Source organism: Cottoperca gobio, chromosome 8 (assembly GCF_900634415.1).
Source record: "Cottoperca gobio chromosome 8, fCotGob3.1, whole genome shotgun sequence".
Taxonomy (NCBI): Eukaryota; Metazoa; Chordata; class Actinopteri; order Perciformes; family Bovichtidae; genus Cottoperca; species Cottoperca gobio.
In genome coordinates, this window is record NC_041362.1 from 8,743,069 (window position 1) to 8,758,764 (window position 15,696).

A 15,696-nucleotide genomic window follows, 5' to 3' on the forward strand; every position below is an offset into this window, starting at 1 on the left:
TCAATGCGCCAAAAAATATATTTAACAGCAATGTCTCTTTCCAGAAACCATGACCTGGTTACTCGAGATAATCCACAGACGTTGTTGAGAGCAGGTTCACGTAGGAACTTTAATTTTTTTCTACCGAACTATATTCGCCAACGAGTGAGCACGAGCCTCTCGTCCTCGAGTAGCTGCACAATTCATTCTGTGCGGTGATACGGTTGGTGGGTGTAGTTAGGTAGAAAGAAAAAAGTTCCTACATGAAACTCCTCACAACAATGACTGTTATTAAATATATTGAGTAACCAGGTCTGAAAAAGATATTGCTGTCGAGTTTATCAATTCCTCTTTTTTGGCGATTTGAGCACCACAATCTGAGAGCCATTCAGTTCCATTATATTCGAGTGAAGACTGCTCTACGGCCGATATCTCCAACCCTCGACAACTCGCACCAAAACAATCTCGATTGATAAATAGCACTATAGGCAAGATTTTAATTTTTTAGCAATTCAGATATTTTGACATGTATTGTTATAGTATGTTTGTATGTACATACTTTATGTTCAGAAAAGCATTGACACATTTTGATCAAGAACATACTCCTATGATCTTTTGGTACAATCTCAGTCTAAAAGATCAATTCCCTGTTTTCTTGTAGGAACTTCCTGACAGCTGACAATGGAAGCAGTAACACCGCACCCTACAAGATCCTCCTCATTCAGTGTGATTTTGATGAAGCCTCTCACAGTGCCAATCTCATTGCATCTGCAAAGTAGGTCCACAACATTTCCTCTCTGTTGGTTATGCACCACTTTGTGATTTGCTATATTGAGTTTTTTGCTGTTCATTTTTAGGTATTCATCCTTAAATGAAATCAACAAGATAACTCAGGACAGTATGGGAAGCAGGGTGTTTGTCTACTTTATCACCAGACTGCCAAGAATGGAAGGAGGGACTTCCTACATCGGCTTCCATGGAGGTAAGGTTACTACAACTTGTGAAATTACCTTTTTTTAATCAAATAGTTTGAAGAATAATCTGACACATGTTAATATTTACAGGCCCCTGGAGATCAGTTCACATTGATGACCTCAGACGGTCAAAAGACATTGTTTCAGACATCAAAGCCTTGCAAAACATGACTATCAGTCAAATGTTTGAAACAAAGATCAGTCAGCCTGAAGGTAACTCATTAATAAATAATTGTTAGCAAATAACTTGTAAAATCTTTACAGCATTAAATAACAAAAATATTTCTACAGCCATGGAGGTGGATGACATGTATACTGAGAATGAGCACGAGGAAGCAGAGTCGGAGGAAAGTGTGAGTACAGACAACATATATTTCCGACATTTGCATTTACAATATTGTTTTTTCTGCCTTAAATAAAAAATCCACACATTGGACATATGTGCATCGATTTTATATTTAAAAAAATTCCCTCCACACTTTGGTGTTTGACAACAATGACATGCTGCAGGGCTGCGATAACATTGTGGACACTACAGCACTAGTGCGGAGCTGTGTGCAGAGTGCAGTTGGCATGCTCAGGGACCAGGTGGAAAGTGGCCGCCGCAGTACTCGGAGAATTGACATTCTGCTGACACTCCTCAGTGACAATGATGAAGTAAAAGGTACTAACAACAACCTATTTTCTTCAGTGTTTTTTGTTACAGCAGTTGCAATGCTCATTATGTTATCTAACTCTTGTCAGGGGAATTTCTGCAAACTGTGAAGAAGCATCTTTACTCATTGCTTGCCACTCATGACGGCTTCTTATCCATCAAAAGCAACTGGGTCATTAGGGAGGCCTCAAACATTGATGCCTTGCAAGAAGGAGGCACATTCAGGTGAGTGATTGAGCTCCAGAGTTCCCATTTTCTGTGTTTGCCTATACATGTATACCAATTTTTTCTGAACATCACTGTTAACGTTTTGTGTGTCGTAACAGGCACACCCTATGGAAGCGCGTTCAGGCTGTGGTCGTCCCCCTTTTGGCGCAACTGGTTTCAGTCATTGACCGCGATCAAAACTTGGATATTCTATTAGATGAAAAGTGTGGTGAATTTATCAAGAGGCTGTGGTTAGATATCTTTGGCAATGATAAGCTGCTGAAAATCCCACACCTAACACTGGACCGCAAGTAAGTGGAGGAAATATTTGCGTAAAGGTTACAAAATCCATATAAGTGATAAGATTTACCATAGTACCGTATACTTTCAATATTTCAACTCGCAGCTCTGAGACGAGAACGATCCTCGTACAGAACTACATTGCCCAGGACAGGAACATGAGCTGCAGCATGCCCTTCAGCTGGAGGATCAAGGACTACCTGGAGGAACTCTGGGTTCATGCGCTTCAACACGAAGGTAATGGCCTGTTATCAGTTACTCTCCGTAACTTGCACGTCACTACCGTGTTGTTGTTGTTGTTGTTGTTGTTGTTGTTGTTGTTGTTGTGTGTGAATTAAATGTGTACGTCTTCTAGGCCAAACTCAACGAGAGTTTGACGAGTTCTTTTGGAAGACACCACTGGGACGATACATTGAGAAAGCAGACCCAGAAATGCAGACCGAGTTTTTCCAACGCTACCTTCAGGATTTCATCTCCATGACGATGAACGTGACATGTCAGCAAGATTTGGAGGTTGTTTTTCTGTGATACTTGAAGCCGTTAAATTGTAAGGCTACATCTGTGTGATGGTGTGTACTGTATATATACTAATGCACAATATTTGCTTTTCTAGCTTCTGTGTGGTGCCCTGAACTGTTGCGTCAATGAGCTCCGATTGCAGCTCAACGATGCGGACACAGCGATGTCTCTTCCGTGGGTCCATGCCGCTTATCATGAGTTCAAGAACCGACTGCAGAACTTCTCTAGAATGATCTGCATTGAACCCCAGGTGACCCAGCACCTCTTGAAGAATCATCATACCAGAGACGGGGTTGAACTGGTGAGTTTTCTTTATTTGCCATGCATGATATGGACTTAAAGATGATGTTAAGCCTGTTCAGTTGCCTGTGATGTGTAGTGATAATTCCCCCCTGTTTCCAAGGTACTCGATGTGTATGCTGCTTTTGCGTGTGTGGAGTACTTGGAGCCCAGACTCCTGGACACAGATGTCCAAAGACAAGCCTGGCTCGGACAGGTGAAAAAACTCCAAGTTCCCATTGAGTTGATCTGCTCAGAGGACAGTGTGAGACGCTACGGAGAGAGGAGCAAGGCGATGGTCTATAGAGTACAGTGAGTCAAGCTACGCTAAATATATTCAAATGGTCAGTTAGCAGTAGCTACTGCTTTAGCTGCATGGAGATGGATGGTTATTTGTTTGTGTTTCTTTGTTCTCAGAGCTGGGTGGAATCGGATATTCTCTCTCTCTCTATTTGTGGAACACATGTTGTTGGGCATCGAGCTGGTGGAGAAGAAGCTGACGCCTTTAGTTTTGAAGCATACTAAAGGGCTTTGGCAGGTTGGTCTGGGTTCTTTGTACCAACCAGAATTAACATAAAAACTGCACCGACAATAACCACAATAATGAAATGTATTACGTCTGCTCTCTCGTAGATACTGGAAAAGAATTCAGACCTCAAAACCCAGCAGTCGTTTGAGGCAGTAATCGGTTTGCTCAAAACCTGCAAAGATGGAGCCATCGAATGCATCTTCAGGTAGAAATGTACATTTCATCAGAGTGTCCACTACTGTTCATGGCCTCCACGCTGTTGTCTTCACCTGTTGTTTGTGTTTCCTCCAGGTTTGGTCTTACACTGTGCCCAGTGTGTATGGGAGACCCCCAGGATCCGCTCTGCCTGCCATGTGAACACATCTACTGTTTAGCTTGTATCAAACAGTGGTTGTGCCCTGGTCAGATGTACTGTCCCCTCTGCATGCAGCAAGTTGACGACGACTTACCCATGGTTCCTTCAGACGCCATAAGGTTGGTAACTGCATGTGGATTAGAACAACAGGAACCGATTCAAATGTTTTGTTCTTCATAAAAGGCCTAGATATCTTGTGCTTCTTTACACACACACAAACTCCTTTTGATTTACCCTGTTTTGTTTAGTTCTTTCATAGGATCAAGGTAACTTCATGTGAATCTGGCATGTATTGAATTTGAACAAAAAGCTGTTTAACTCTAGTGTCTCTTGTTTTGTGTAGGATTCTAATCAACCAACATGCTCAGTTCAGAAAGCAGTGCAATGCTTTCTTCATTGACCTGGTGTCCACCGTGTGCTTCAAGGACAACTCTCCCCCCTGTTCAGCTGTCATTCTCCATTTGCTGTCCTTTCTCATGGTGGAGGCCAACCCGGTTTCAATTATCAGAGGTAGGACACTTGTGTGCACAACCATATCTCTGCTTATACATGTTTGGTCAGCTCTGACTATCCTTTTTTATTTATTTTTCCTCCAGGTCATCGGCCAATTCTGACAAAGGTACTCTCTCCGTTTGATGACTCAGTGGATCAAAATCCGGTGGTTCGGTCAGTAGTGCTCAAACTCCTGCTGAAGTACAGGTGAGGTGCTGCGGTCGCACATTGCATAAAGCCTACTTATGAACACTTCTAACATTTTTAGCGGTGGTTGTCATTTGTCTAAATTGTACTTTTTCCTGAAGCTTCGATGAAGTTAAAGGTTACCTGCAGCAGCATCTGGTGGCAGTTGAGCAGAGCAACATCTTGGAGGAAACCTGACAAAACTGAACTCTACTTGTTGTACATTAACTGCCTGGAGGTACACATGAATTCTGGCTCTGCTGTACATTTAGAAATAAAATATTGTGATACAACTATCGTAGGGTTAAATTCTCTTTTTATTTCTCCAGGATTCCATGTTTGAAAGGTTGCAGTTCAGGTCCATTGCAGACCAGCGGGCGTGTCTGCAGGATGAAAGTGCCTTCCTGACTGACTACCTGCAACCACATGGGCAGTCTGCTGAGAAGGCCACTGTGGAGTATCTGCAGCAGGTGGCCAGAGTGCGTACGAACCTGGATATGGCTGCAAGCCTCATCATTGAAAAACTCAGAGCCACAGGTGCGTACTTTAAATGAAATATTGTATTATTGTCACACATAATGTGTTCAAAATGTCATTCTTCTTTTGTTTTTTTTCTTTGTTTTTTTATCCAAGCAGAGCCTCAGGAGACTGGTCAAAGTGGGACCACAGACTTCCTGTCCAGTGTGGTGAACTTGTGTAGGCGCAGTGGAAACGACTGGTATCGCGTCTACTTGATCCGTAAGATCTGCAGCCAACATGGAGTGGAGTTTGTCCTGAAACTCCTCAAAGTGAACGAAGTGCGCTGGCTCTTCCCTGAAGAAGTGCTGCAAAAGGTTCAACTATCCACATTGTGATTTTCAAGTGTTAAAGCTCAAATAAATGTACGGTTGCATTCTAAATGTAATGCTAGCAGTAACTAAACAGAGCGGTTCAAATGTTCCTTACACCCAGAGTGAAGAAGCCACCCCAATAGACCAGTATCTTGTGTGCGGGGAAGACTACAAGACTATCAGAGATGCTGTCGCAAAGGGAGTCATGGAAGGCAAAGTGGATGGACTGGACGAGACTTGTGAGGTGACGTTACATCGCTTTCCTGTTGGTGACTGAGCATCAGGTCAGGACTCTGCTTTTGTATGCGTGTTTACATGGGTATGTTGTTGTTCTTTTTTCTTTACAGGGGTGCAGATGCTTACCACAGAGTACAACAGTTTATCTTCTGTTGGCGTTGTACAGAGAAGTCACCACTCTCTACAGAGAAGCCAACGCTAGCTTCCACCCCAAGCCTGAGGTAGATCTTTACATTTAAGACCTAATGAGCTTCTCTGATATAATAAAAAAAAAACACAAACAAACTGTTCTAAAACTTGTTGTGAGTTCATCTAACTTGTTTTCAAGTCATATTTGACTTGCAATTGTGGAATGGGAACCAACTACAACAATGCAGTTCTTACTGGCCTTATTTCTGTCTGTGTCAGTAAACTAATTATCTATATATTAATGAATATTTTGTATCTGCAGCAAATGGAAGCCCTGATGACCTTCATCCAGAAGTCCAAATTCCTTGGCAACCCACAGGTGAAGAACTTTGCCAAGGCTCTGGTGAACAACCAACTGGGGCCATTGGTAGTTTGTCCCGGGGCCCCTGGTATCCAGTGTGTGCTGGTGGACTTAACCATTCACCTGGCTACTGTCTTGCTTTGCGGGAACCAGGGGATCTTAGCCCCCCTGCAGCAGCTGGCAATGGCACCTGCCAACATGCAGGTATGTACATTGTCAGCAGCTTTCATTGTTGACTTCAAACATTGTCTTTTTTGAAGTTAACCTAATATTTGTATCTGTTGGTACAGGCAGCCTTCCTGCCTACCATGCCAGAGGACATGTTAATAGTGGCTCAACAAGCTATGGGACCGTTGCAGTGGTACCGTAAGTCGCAGACAACATGACGCTCTCAAATTTAAAAAGTCAATTGAAAAGTATATACAAATGATGTTTAATTTGCTCTTACCATAGATTGTCAAAATGGTCACCCCTGCACTATTGGAGAGGTAAATTACGTTCCGTCTGACTCATTATAAGTTTTGTAATGTATTCTTTTCATACTCTAAATAACTTTTTCTTGCGTCTTTTTTCTCTAGTGCGGCCAGCCCATGGAAACAAGTAATTGTTTGGACTGTGGTGTTAAAATTGGAGGAAACAACCACTTGCCTGTGAGCGAATTTAAAGCTGTTTCGTTGCAGTAAGTGGTCTATGAGTTAATTCGGGGGCAAAATGTAACACAGAAGAAAGTCAATTAGTGTATATTTTTCTTTTTTAATTTGTATTTCTTTTATTATTATCGTCTTCTAACAACAGGAGTGACCGCACTCAGACAGGCCACATCCTCGGCGACCCCACACGCAGGGACAATCCAGACATGCTGGACACAAAGAGCATGTCTCCAGTTCCCTTCACCATGGTCCGCATGCTCAATCACATGGCCATGCTGCTGGGTGTCTGCAGCCACCCACAGGTAGCTTAAATAATGAGTAAAGGAGAATTGTAATAAAAAGATCATCACAAACCTCTAGTGTTATTGCACTGCTGATATCATGCTGTTTGCATTTAAGATGGGGGAGTCTTATTAAGTCATCCACTTTATTTGTGTTTTCTAGTCTATCTCTGCCATCATCAAGCCTCCAGTCCCTGACCAAGGTGCATTCCTACTTGCTCACCTGCAAAAGGACTTGAAACATCTTATCAAATCCCTGGGTAAAGGGACAGACGACACAGTCAGCGCCGTTCACCTGCTCATCGCCAGCCTCCTGGAACCCAAACCGCAACAAACATGTAAGGAACAATAAACACTTACTGTAAAACCTTTTGTGTGCCGTCTTAATATTTGGAGAAACAACAGGAACCACCAAAGGAGTGCAGCCCGTGTTACTGTTCGCTTCTTTACAAAAGTAGTGAATGCATGTTTCTAAAGTTTTTGTTGCCCTTGAACCTTCTTCTACCTTGTTACTGTACATTTGTAGGCTGCAGGACAGTGGCAGAAAAATAAGGAGTGAGAGGAAAGGTGGTGCCCTCTAGTGGTCAGAGATTGTGGGGTTTTCATATGCAGTGTATGTACACGAAGGGATTTTATAAAGGTGTTTATAAGGAGCCGTTTTAAGTCACGTTAGTGAACAATCGCATGATTTGTGGGTCAGGATTCTCAGAATGCTACTTACTAGCTTTCCATATGATCCATGGTGATATGGTGATGAGATAACGGTGGTAACTTAGTATAGTAGCTTCAGCTTTAAATGATGTGCAACATTTATTACGGCTACATTCTGACCCTCCAAAAATGAAACATTAGATTTACTGGAGTAGCTTCTACTACTAAACACAGCTGCTCTTTCCTTTCAGGGCCTGTTCCTTATAACAATGTGCTCTCCACCAAAGAGGCTAGAAATGGATGGGAGATGGAAGTGTGCAACATCATCATCACACCTCACCTGAAGGTAGAAATATTTTTTTTGCTGATGTATTTGTTATAAAACTAAACAAACAAAAATAAAGCACATCATTTTTTTCTTCTTCTGTCATTCTCTCCTCCACAGCACTTGGATAGACAGATAAAGGAAGTGAACAAATTCATCCGGGCTGACTCTCGCATCTCTGCCAATCCAATCATGAAGCTAATGTTTGGCAACCCCGGCCTCTTCTTGGCCTCACTTCCCCAGAATTCTCTGATTCACAGTTCTACCGTGTGGAGCTGTCGGGAGAAAGTGTCTCTGCTGAGCCTCACTCACATTGTAGAGCAGAATGATGGCAAAGACTCCCTGCCGGTGCTCTGGAGATTTCTGCATAGGGTAAGAAAATGGTGACCGAACATGCAAATTCACTTTATAAAGACGGTGAAAGAATCTTGTCCTTAAGAATCCGACATATAGCAGGTTACTCCTAAAACTTAAACTGTATCATGTAAAAAGAATTAAAAAAAAGACCTGTTATCATCATGTCATTTTCATAAATTTGTGTCAGGATCTAGAAAGTTGCTAAATTATAAAATAAATACATTAATTAATCATTTATTTTTTCATTAAAAGACCTCTGACTTCATTGTTAATTCCACAATTACCAGAAATCATATTCTGTATGCCAGAAGAGCAATCCTGATGTATAACAAATACACATGTTTAGAAGCTGATGCTGATTTCTTAAGTTGTGGCTTCTAATTTTCACATGCTTTGCCAGCTAATGAAGATGATTTAACGAGCCATTATCTGAACACGCCATTTATTTATTTTTTCATTTAGGAAGCCGAGCTTCGACTGGTGAAGCACCTCCCTGATATCCTCACGCTCCAGAGAGATCTGGTCAAGAAGTTTCAAAACATCACTGAGCTAACATGTGGCACCATTGTTGAATTCCTCCACAGTCAGAAAGCAGGTACTGGAACTAACTGCCTCTGCCAGTGCTTCTCAACCTTTTTCAACTGTATGACTCATTTACTCAAGAGATGCAAAGTTCCACGCAGTTCCTAATTACCTCTTTCTCGGAAATGTCATAGCAAAATAGCTGGCGACGTAGAGTTTAAAAACCTGCCTGCCAAGGAATGAGTTGTTTTAAGCTGGAAGGAGACACTGATTGAATGTTCTTAAAAGAGCTAAATCTCTTCCACACGTGAGATGTCTTAGTATGCTAAAGTCAGTCTATCCAATGTACCGCAAGTCCTGTCTATAGTTGACGAAGTGCACGTGGGATTACATTTTTGTTCATGTGTGCAGTTTCGCTGAAAGCCTGGTATGATAAATACATCAACATCTTCCTCACGACCTGGAATCAGCTCCGAGTGTCTTTGGCCACTAACGGTAAATACAAACATTTTAGTTCCACTAACACTTGCCTGCCCAACACTGTGACATGACTTGAAATGTTGTCGCTCAGGTGAGATCAAGATCCCAGCTGACTTCTGTCAGAATGACCTGGACTTCAACAGTGACTTCAAGGTGCTGTTACCACGGCGGCAAGGCCCAGGCCTGTGCTCCACAGCCCTCGTCAGCTACCTCATCGCCCTGCACAACGACCTGGTCTACTGTGTGGATAAACACACTGGAGAGGAGACCAGGTGGGGGCGCTCATGCCACATTTTTGTCACTTGCACACGTTTGTCTGTAAGAACAAGTGTGTAAACCTTTGCTCTGGATACATACAACATTTGTGTATTGGATTCACTGAGAGATTCTTAAAGGGATATAAAGTTGACTATTTAATTACGTTAAAGGGGTGAAAACCAAAAGAAAAGTGTGTGTGTGTATATGTATATGTGTGTGTGTGTATATATGTATATATGTATATATATATATATATATATATAAAGCAGATATATTCCCATAATACTGGCTAACTGCTCTGTGTATCCCCCCCACCCCCAGCTACAAAGTGAGCCCTGCGGATCTGACTGACCTGCATGTGATTCGGTACGAGCTGGATCGAGACCTGATGCCCCTGGTTCTGTCCAACACCCAGTACAGCATTGAGAGAGGCCAGGAGACTCTTCATGAGTACGACCTGCCCAAGATTGAGCAGCAGATCGTCTCCCGCTTCCTACTGGGCAAACCTCTCATCACTCTGAATGTGAGCGAATGGGAAGCGCAGAGAAAAACACTGAAATGACTCCTATTCGTTTGGATTAATGTTAAAATACCATTTTCCTTTCAATTTCCACAGGGCATCCCAACACTAGTGAACAGACATGACCGCAACTATGAGATCATCCTGAAGGATGTAAAAGCAAAAGTCCAGCAGGTAAGTGGTGATATACCGTACAGTGCTGGAACAATCATTCATTTATCACGTAAGTGTATTCAACATGTTTGCCCACAAAAGGCTTCCTTATATTTTCTTTTGATTTGAGTTCAGCACGTTGTCTTGTTCGCCTCCGAACCGTCCCATGTTGTTCTTTTAATCCCTGTCCAATATCTGTGCCGCTGTGCCAACAGGAGCCTCTTCAGACTCTCACCCTGTCTGCCATGGCTGGGGAGCTGCACTCCTACAGTGAGGTGTGCGAGGCCTTGTCTACACTGGAAGTGGCCCTTGGTTTCCTCGCCATGACCGGGGGAGAGCCTCACATGCAGCTGTCCTGCTACCTGGAGGAGGTGCTGCAGATGGGAAACCAGATGGCTCCGCATATCCTCAAGGTCAGCCTATCTGGGACACCGGTTATTGTTTCCTGTTGCACGTTTTCTTGCTTCCACAGTCAATGTTGTTACTTTGTATACAAACAGTTTGCCAAATCGGCCTCTAAGAGCAACTTTTTGTTGTTTTCTTGTCTGATTTAAATGAACATGGTTATAATTGTTGTGGGTCTTCTATGTGTTAGACATGAGATAAAACTTAATGTTCTCCCTGGTTTGCTCACAGGCCCTGAGCATGTGCTGTCTAAAGCATTGTGTGGCTCTGTGGCAGCTGCTGGCCTCACTCAAATCAGAGAATACGCTGCGGCTCAAGAGGGTAAGGCATCAGCACACAGAGGTGGAAATGCTATTATCATTCATAGTAGCAGTTGTAGTGATATATGACTTGATTATTACATTTTGCAAGTGCAATATGACTATCATTATTGTGTCTCCTTCAGGATCCATTTGTAGAAGTCTCAAAGAAGTACAAACAGGCCCTGAGCTTGGACGAGCACAGGCTGCTCACTGGCTTCTTTTCTAAGAGCAGCGCTGACACTTTCCTGCTGGAGATGCACGAGTTCCTGGTGCTTGTTCTTAAAAAGCCCAATGCTCCTGAAACCTACAGGCCTGACTGGAGGTAAAACTAAGTGTTTTTTTAATGAAATTATTTGTGATTTGCTAACGTCTATAAATTGTTAAATTCGTTTAGTAAATCAAGGCTAGACCCTTCAGAATGAAAGACAGAGAGAAGAGGAGATAACCCTTCGCGTGCCATGTGTTCGCTCTTAGTGGATGTTGTTCCGTTCCCACTTTGAGCCGCCTTGTTGGATTTAACATGTTGCACTGAACTTGACGTTAACTTTGGTCAGACTTGGCTTCTCCTGGACAGAGACAAAAGGTTATTTTGTATATATTGTAGATGTGTAAGAAAATATAGATACAGTTTGAGTGTCGCGACATTATGTTTTGTGATGCTGAAAGTTCCTTTGCTCGCATGGCACAAAAAGTTACAGACATTACAGGGACTGTGATAAATGCAGATCTCTCTGTTCTGATTGCAAAAAACAAGTACAATTTTCTTTTAGTCAGATATATTTTTAAATTACTTTTAAGTATTTAACCAAAGATGAAAACAGATTTATTTATTTACTCAGATTTTATGCATATTTTGGTGTGTTCTTTATACAATGACAGTTTTTACAAATTGATATTTAAAATAATCCCAATATACGGCCTTGCTTACAGTATCGTATCACCTAATTATTGCCAAGACACATACCTAGTATATTGTATAAATGTAATTTGATTGGGCTTCGGTACAAGTAACATTTCTATCCCTATGAACACATGAAGTTGAAACACTATGCCTCAGTAAATACTGTGCTGTAACCTACGTTTTGTCTCTTTTTAAAAGCCTAAAAGACACACTGGTGTCTTATATGGAGTGCAAAGACTTGGACACTCCCCCTGATGTGGAGGAGCTCTTCCCGGAGGAGATCTGCCTGTCCCAGTATGTCGAAGCCTGGAAGTTCATCATGGCCTTCAAGCAGGAGCGCAGCCAGAGACAATGAAGACGACATGAAAGGGTTTCTGCCTCCAATACATGATATCATCAAATCCCTCGGATGAAGTTTACAATCATGGTGACTCGACAGGATTGAAGAGGTGTGGCTGTGTGATAAGATTTGGATTTTACACATATTTATGCAGAGAAGATGTGCCTTTTTTAAGAGCACTTATGTTAAGATTCATGGTGCCACAAAATAAATGTGCAGTTCACATTTACAATCTGAATTCTACTCAGGTAAAAAATGTGGAATAACTCTGGGGTCTTAAAATCACGTTGACTTAAGTCACTGTATAATGTTTAAGGACAGTATAATGTGTCTTTGCTTCAATCAACTGTTTTGTATTTTCCATCCTTTTTTTTTGTATCACTGTTAATTCATGTTTTGATGATGTATGTAAAAGTTGCACTAGTCTCTCTTCCACTTCTTAAACGATTATGAAAAAAAGTTTATTACCTTTTTTCTTTACACTCCAGTTTCCAGACTTTTTTTTTTTTTCCCCCCGTTACGTTTTCTTTAACTTTTCATTTAATGTTCAGCATATTTCCAGAATACATATATTACAATACATTGTTATTGTCTTACATTCCTGCTTTAGTTAATTTGTTATGTGTGCATGGTAATAAAAAGTTCTTCCAATGAAGCATAAATGTCACCTTTTGCGTGCTTGTTTTGTGTTTTGTGAGATGACGAGAATAAATGTTTCAAATGTGGCATCTCACTCGCATCATGCTGCGTACCTCCCTTTCCTGGCTAATCTCTGACTAATATAACTGTAATTTGTCAATGCATTACGGCAGGATTTTTGGTGTATTATTAATGTTTCCATCTGCCATTATAGACTAACTGGATTAATTCCTCAGTCGGCTATAAACTGGACTCTGAGTAGTCTTAAATCCTGTAGTCATAGTGGAGTGTGACAGTAGAATATTTTGCTCAGCAGGGGTTTGGCACCAAGTACAGTGAGGAAATGTTGTCGTGCTTAGATTCACCTCCTCTGAGACTAACATCATTTATGGGCATAAGCAGATTCCATGATGTCTTTTGTCTTGTGTGATGTTGCCATTAGTTAAAAGGGTACTGCCCAAATTACAACAACCAAAAAACATATTTTGTCACTTATCTTTAGTGGCATCTGCCCACAGAGATACTTTTAGTTTTACTGAGCCAGATTTTGAGATTTATGTTGCTGGTCCCTTTTTATAATTCCCTTTCACAGTTGTACAGAGAGTGTTTTACAGTAGATTCTCGGCAGCATCACTTCTGTACGTTACTAGTGAATGACCCCCTATTTACATGTTACATCACTACCGAAAGCCAACAGAGGCTGTCCATGATGAAGTGCTCAGGAAATGGCTGCCTGCCTAAGGTTACGTGACTTTATGACCCTCTGTTGGTGAGAGCTCAATGTGTTCCTGATCAGGCTGATGGAAATGATAAGCGCAAGACTGCTGCTGGATGGCTCCTTAATTCAATTTCCTCTGTACCAAAGCAGTGTTTAGCATAACAATGACAAATGGAAGCATGCGCCTGTGAAAGTAAACCATGCCAGCGACCACCCTCTAGGAATCTGCAGTCAGGTTCCCGGTTATCACCAGTTATGTTTTTACTTTATCTCAATGATGCATCTATTAAAGCGAAGAATCTGAAACCTGATGAAATGCTTGTTTCATGATGGACAGACTGAAAACCGGGCTAAGGTGAGCCATGTCCTTGCTGCTCATTAGCAAACCCAAGATGTGGAAATACGGTACATGGGGTTAATAAACACCCACAAATGGGTCATGAGGCGTGATTTGCGCAACTCAGTCCTGTAGAACAAGCCTCACTGAGCAAGTTCAATCACTTTCACTTCCACTTCTGTGGGCTTCAAAGCCACCATGCCAACGGTACAAAGGGAACGATACAAAGGGGACACATTATTTTCCCTGCTCTCTGTTTTTTTTTTTTTTGTCTTTGTCTCTTGATGAGGAGGAATTGGGGGCAAAATTACTGTGCATCGTGGCTCACATTTAATGATATTCATGGACAGTTGGGATCGGGTCACAAGCATGAGGGTTTTATGACTAACAAAGCTGGATAATGATGTGCAGAAATCCTCTCTTCTGGTTTGCAGCTACAGCATGTTCAACCATTTGGTTATTTGGACATTTTGTCTTCATATAAGTAGCTCTGCTGGGTCGTTAGTGCACCATTAATCAGGACTTCAGCCAGAGATGTCCATTTTGTTTTTTAAACTTTGGTTAAATGAGCAATGAGACTAACTTAAAACCGGTATTAAGGACTATGGGAAATCTGAAACCCTCTATTTAAAATGATCTGGTTTTGTTTAAAACATGTTTAAAACAAAATCAGTTTTCTGGTTTGTTGAAGACATGCTTGGTTTAAATGTGTCCATCAAACCTTTTTTGCATGTAATCCTTTGCTTTATCTCCACATGGTCCCTGTTGCTTTCTCTTCTGCGAACCGTTAAGGAAAGGTAAATAATGTGACAAAATAGTATTTAAAAACTCAGCAATGTTAAATCTAGGTCAGCAATTTTAATCAATTCTCCCCCTTTATACTTGAGTTAATCTTTCGTTTCTATTTACCCCTCAGAGATGAACTTTACGATCCAGTTAAAATAATAGAAAGTTCAGCTTGGAATCGTCACTGTGCCTTGATCTGTGGAGGAGCTTCAAACTTAACCCTTTGTAAAACAGCCTCAGATATTCATCAAGTTTACACCTTGGGGATCCGATATCATTTGCAGGCGCCGTCGCCAGTCAGGCGCTTTCAGTCAAAAAGGAGCTAAGATTTTAATGATTGTGGTGTGAAATCAGCACCCTGAAATACCCCTGAGTCCTCAGAAAGAACACCAACAGGCTACTGTATTTTCAATGGGGCATTACATGTGCTTTACTGGCGGTCTGGGAAAATGTTTTCTTTAAATTAGCCCTTCAGGGTGCTGCTGTTATTGCATTATTATCAAATGAGTGTATTTTAATTACTACGTCATCTGAAATGAATGTGCCAGTAGGTCACAGTGGGGTGAGGGCAGAGAGCGTGTCCACCCTCCAGGTTGCTCAGCCTGCTGTGCGATGCTGGAGACGACTGAGAGAAAGAAAAGAAACCCTCAGTGAACACATCTGTGAATTATATTAGCTAATTGTGTGCACTTCTCCTTGCACTCAACACTAGGGTTGTCCTCCAAGCACAAGGAAGAAATTAAGAGCACTGCTGCCATGTTGTTCTATTAAATACGCAAAGAGAAAATACAATTACTAGTTAAGTGGGAACATACCACATGGGATTATGAGAGGCACAGCATTTCACAATTTCAGAGGGAGTTCATTTTTTGCCATGTGTGTGAACAGGTTTCCCAGAAACACCATTGAAAGATCAAAATGCAACATGTACATAACATTAATTAAGGTTTACTTGCATCTAAAATTCAAAAATGTGGTTTGCATCTGTCTAAAGCGTGTTGTTAAAACACAGATACAACAATTAAAAATCTTTCAACAA

At 41.6% G+C, this 15,696-nt stretch overlaps 1 protein-coding gene across 1 annotated transcript in view; it reads left to right on the top strand.

Annotated features, from left to right (window-relative positions):
- The window catches only part of LOC115011900 (E3 ubiquitin-protein ligase rnf213-alpha-like), a 30,945-nt gene extending 18,101 nt beyond the window's left edge, over positions 1-12,844 (top strand). The window contains 39 exon segments of the mRNA XM_029437173.1: positions 641-754; positions 837-961; positions 1,044-1,166; positions 1,245-1,306; positions 1,464-1,617; positions 1,698-1,833; positions 1,935-2,126; positions 2,222-2,352; positions 2,471-2,628; positions 2,729-2,935; positions 3,038-3,225; positions 3,331-3,451; positions 3,547-3,647; positions 3,734-3,916; positions 4,141-4,307; positions 4,394-4,496; positions 4,598-4,670; positions 4,672-4,713; positions 4,805-5,012; positions 5,112-5,308; positions 5,427-5,549; positions 5,653-5,763; positions 5,994-6,236; positions 6,323-6,398; positions 6,486-6,520; positions 6,611-6,711; positions 6,828-6,984; positions 7,127-7,301; positions 7,866-7,960; positions 8,060-8,311; positions 8,759-8,891; positions 9,230-9,313; positions 9,390-9,570; positions 9,878-10,079; positions 10,173-10,250; positions 10,445-10,642; positions 10,866-10,955; positions 11,080-11,258; positions 12,036-12,844. Coding sequence (XP_029293033.1) covers positions 641-754; positions 837-961; positions 1,044-1,166; positions 1,245-1,306; positions 1,464-1,617; positions 1,698-1,833; positions 1,935-2,126; positions 2,222-2,352; positions 2,471-2,628; positions 2,729-2,935; positions 3,038-3,225; positions 3,331-3,451; positions 3,547-3,647; positions 3,734-3,916; positions 4,141-4,307; positions 4,394-4,496; positions 4,598-4,670; positions 4,672-4,713; positions 4,805-5,012; positions 5,112-5,308; positions 5,427-5,549; positions 5,653-5,763; positions 5,994-6,236; positions 6,323-6,398; positions 6,486-6,520; positions 6,611-6,711; positions 6,828-6,984; positions 7,127-7,301; positions 7,866-7,960; positions 8,060-8,311; positions 8,759-8,891; positions 9,230-9,313; positions 9,390-9,570; positions 9,878-10,079; positions 10,173-10,250; positions 10,445-10,642; positions 10,866-10,955; positions 11,080-11,258; positions 12,036-12,192 — 5,455 coding nt within the window. The 3' untranslated portion in view covers positions 12,193-12,844.
- Positions 12,845-15,696: the final 2,852 nt, after the last annotated feature.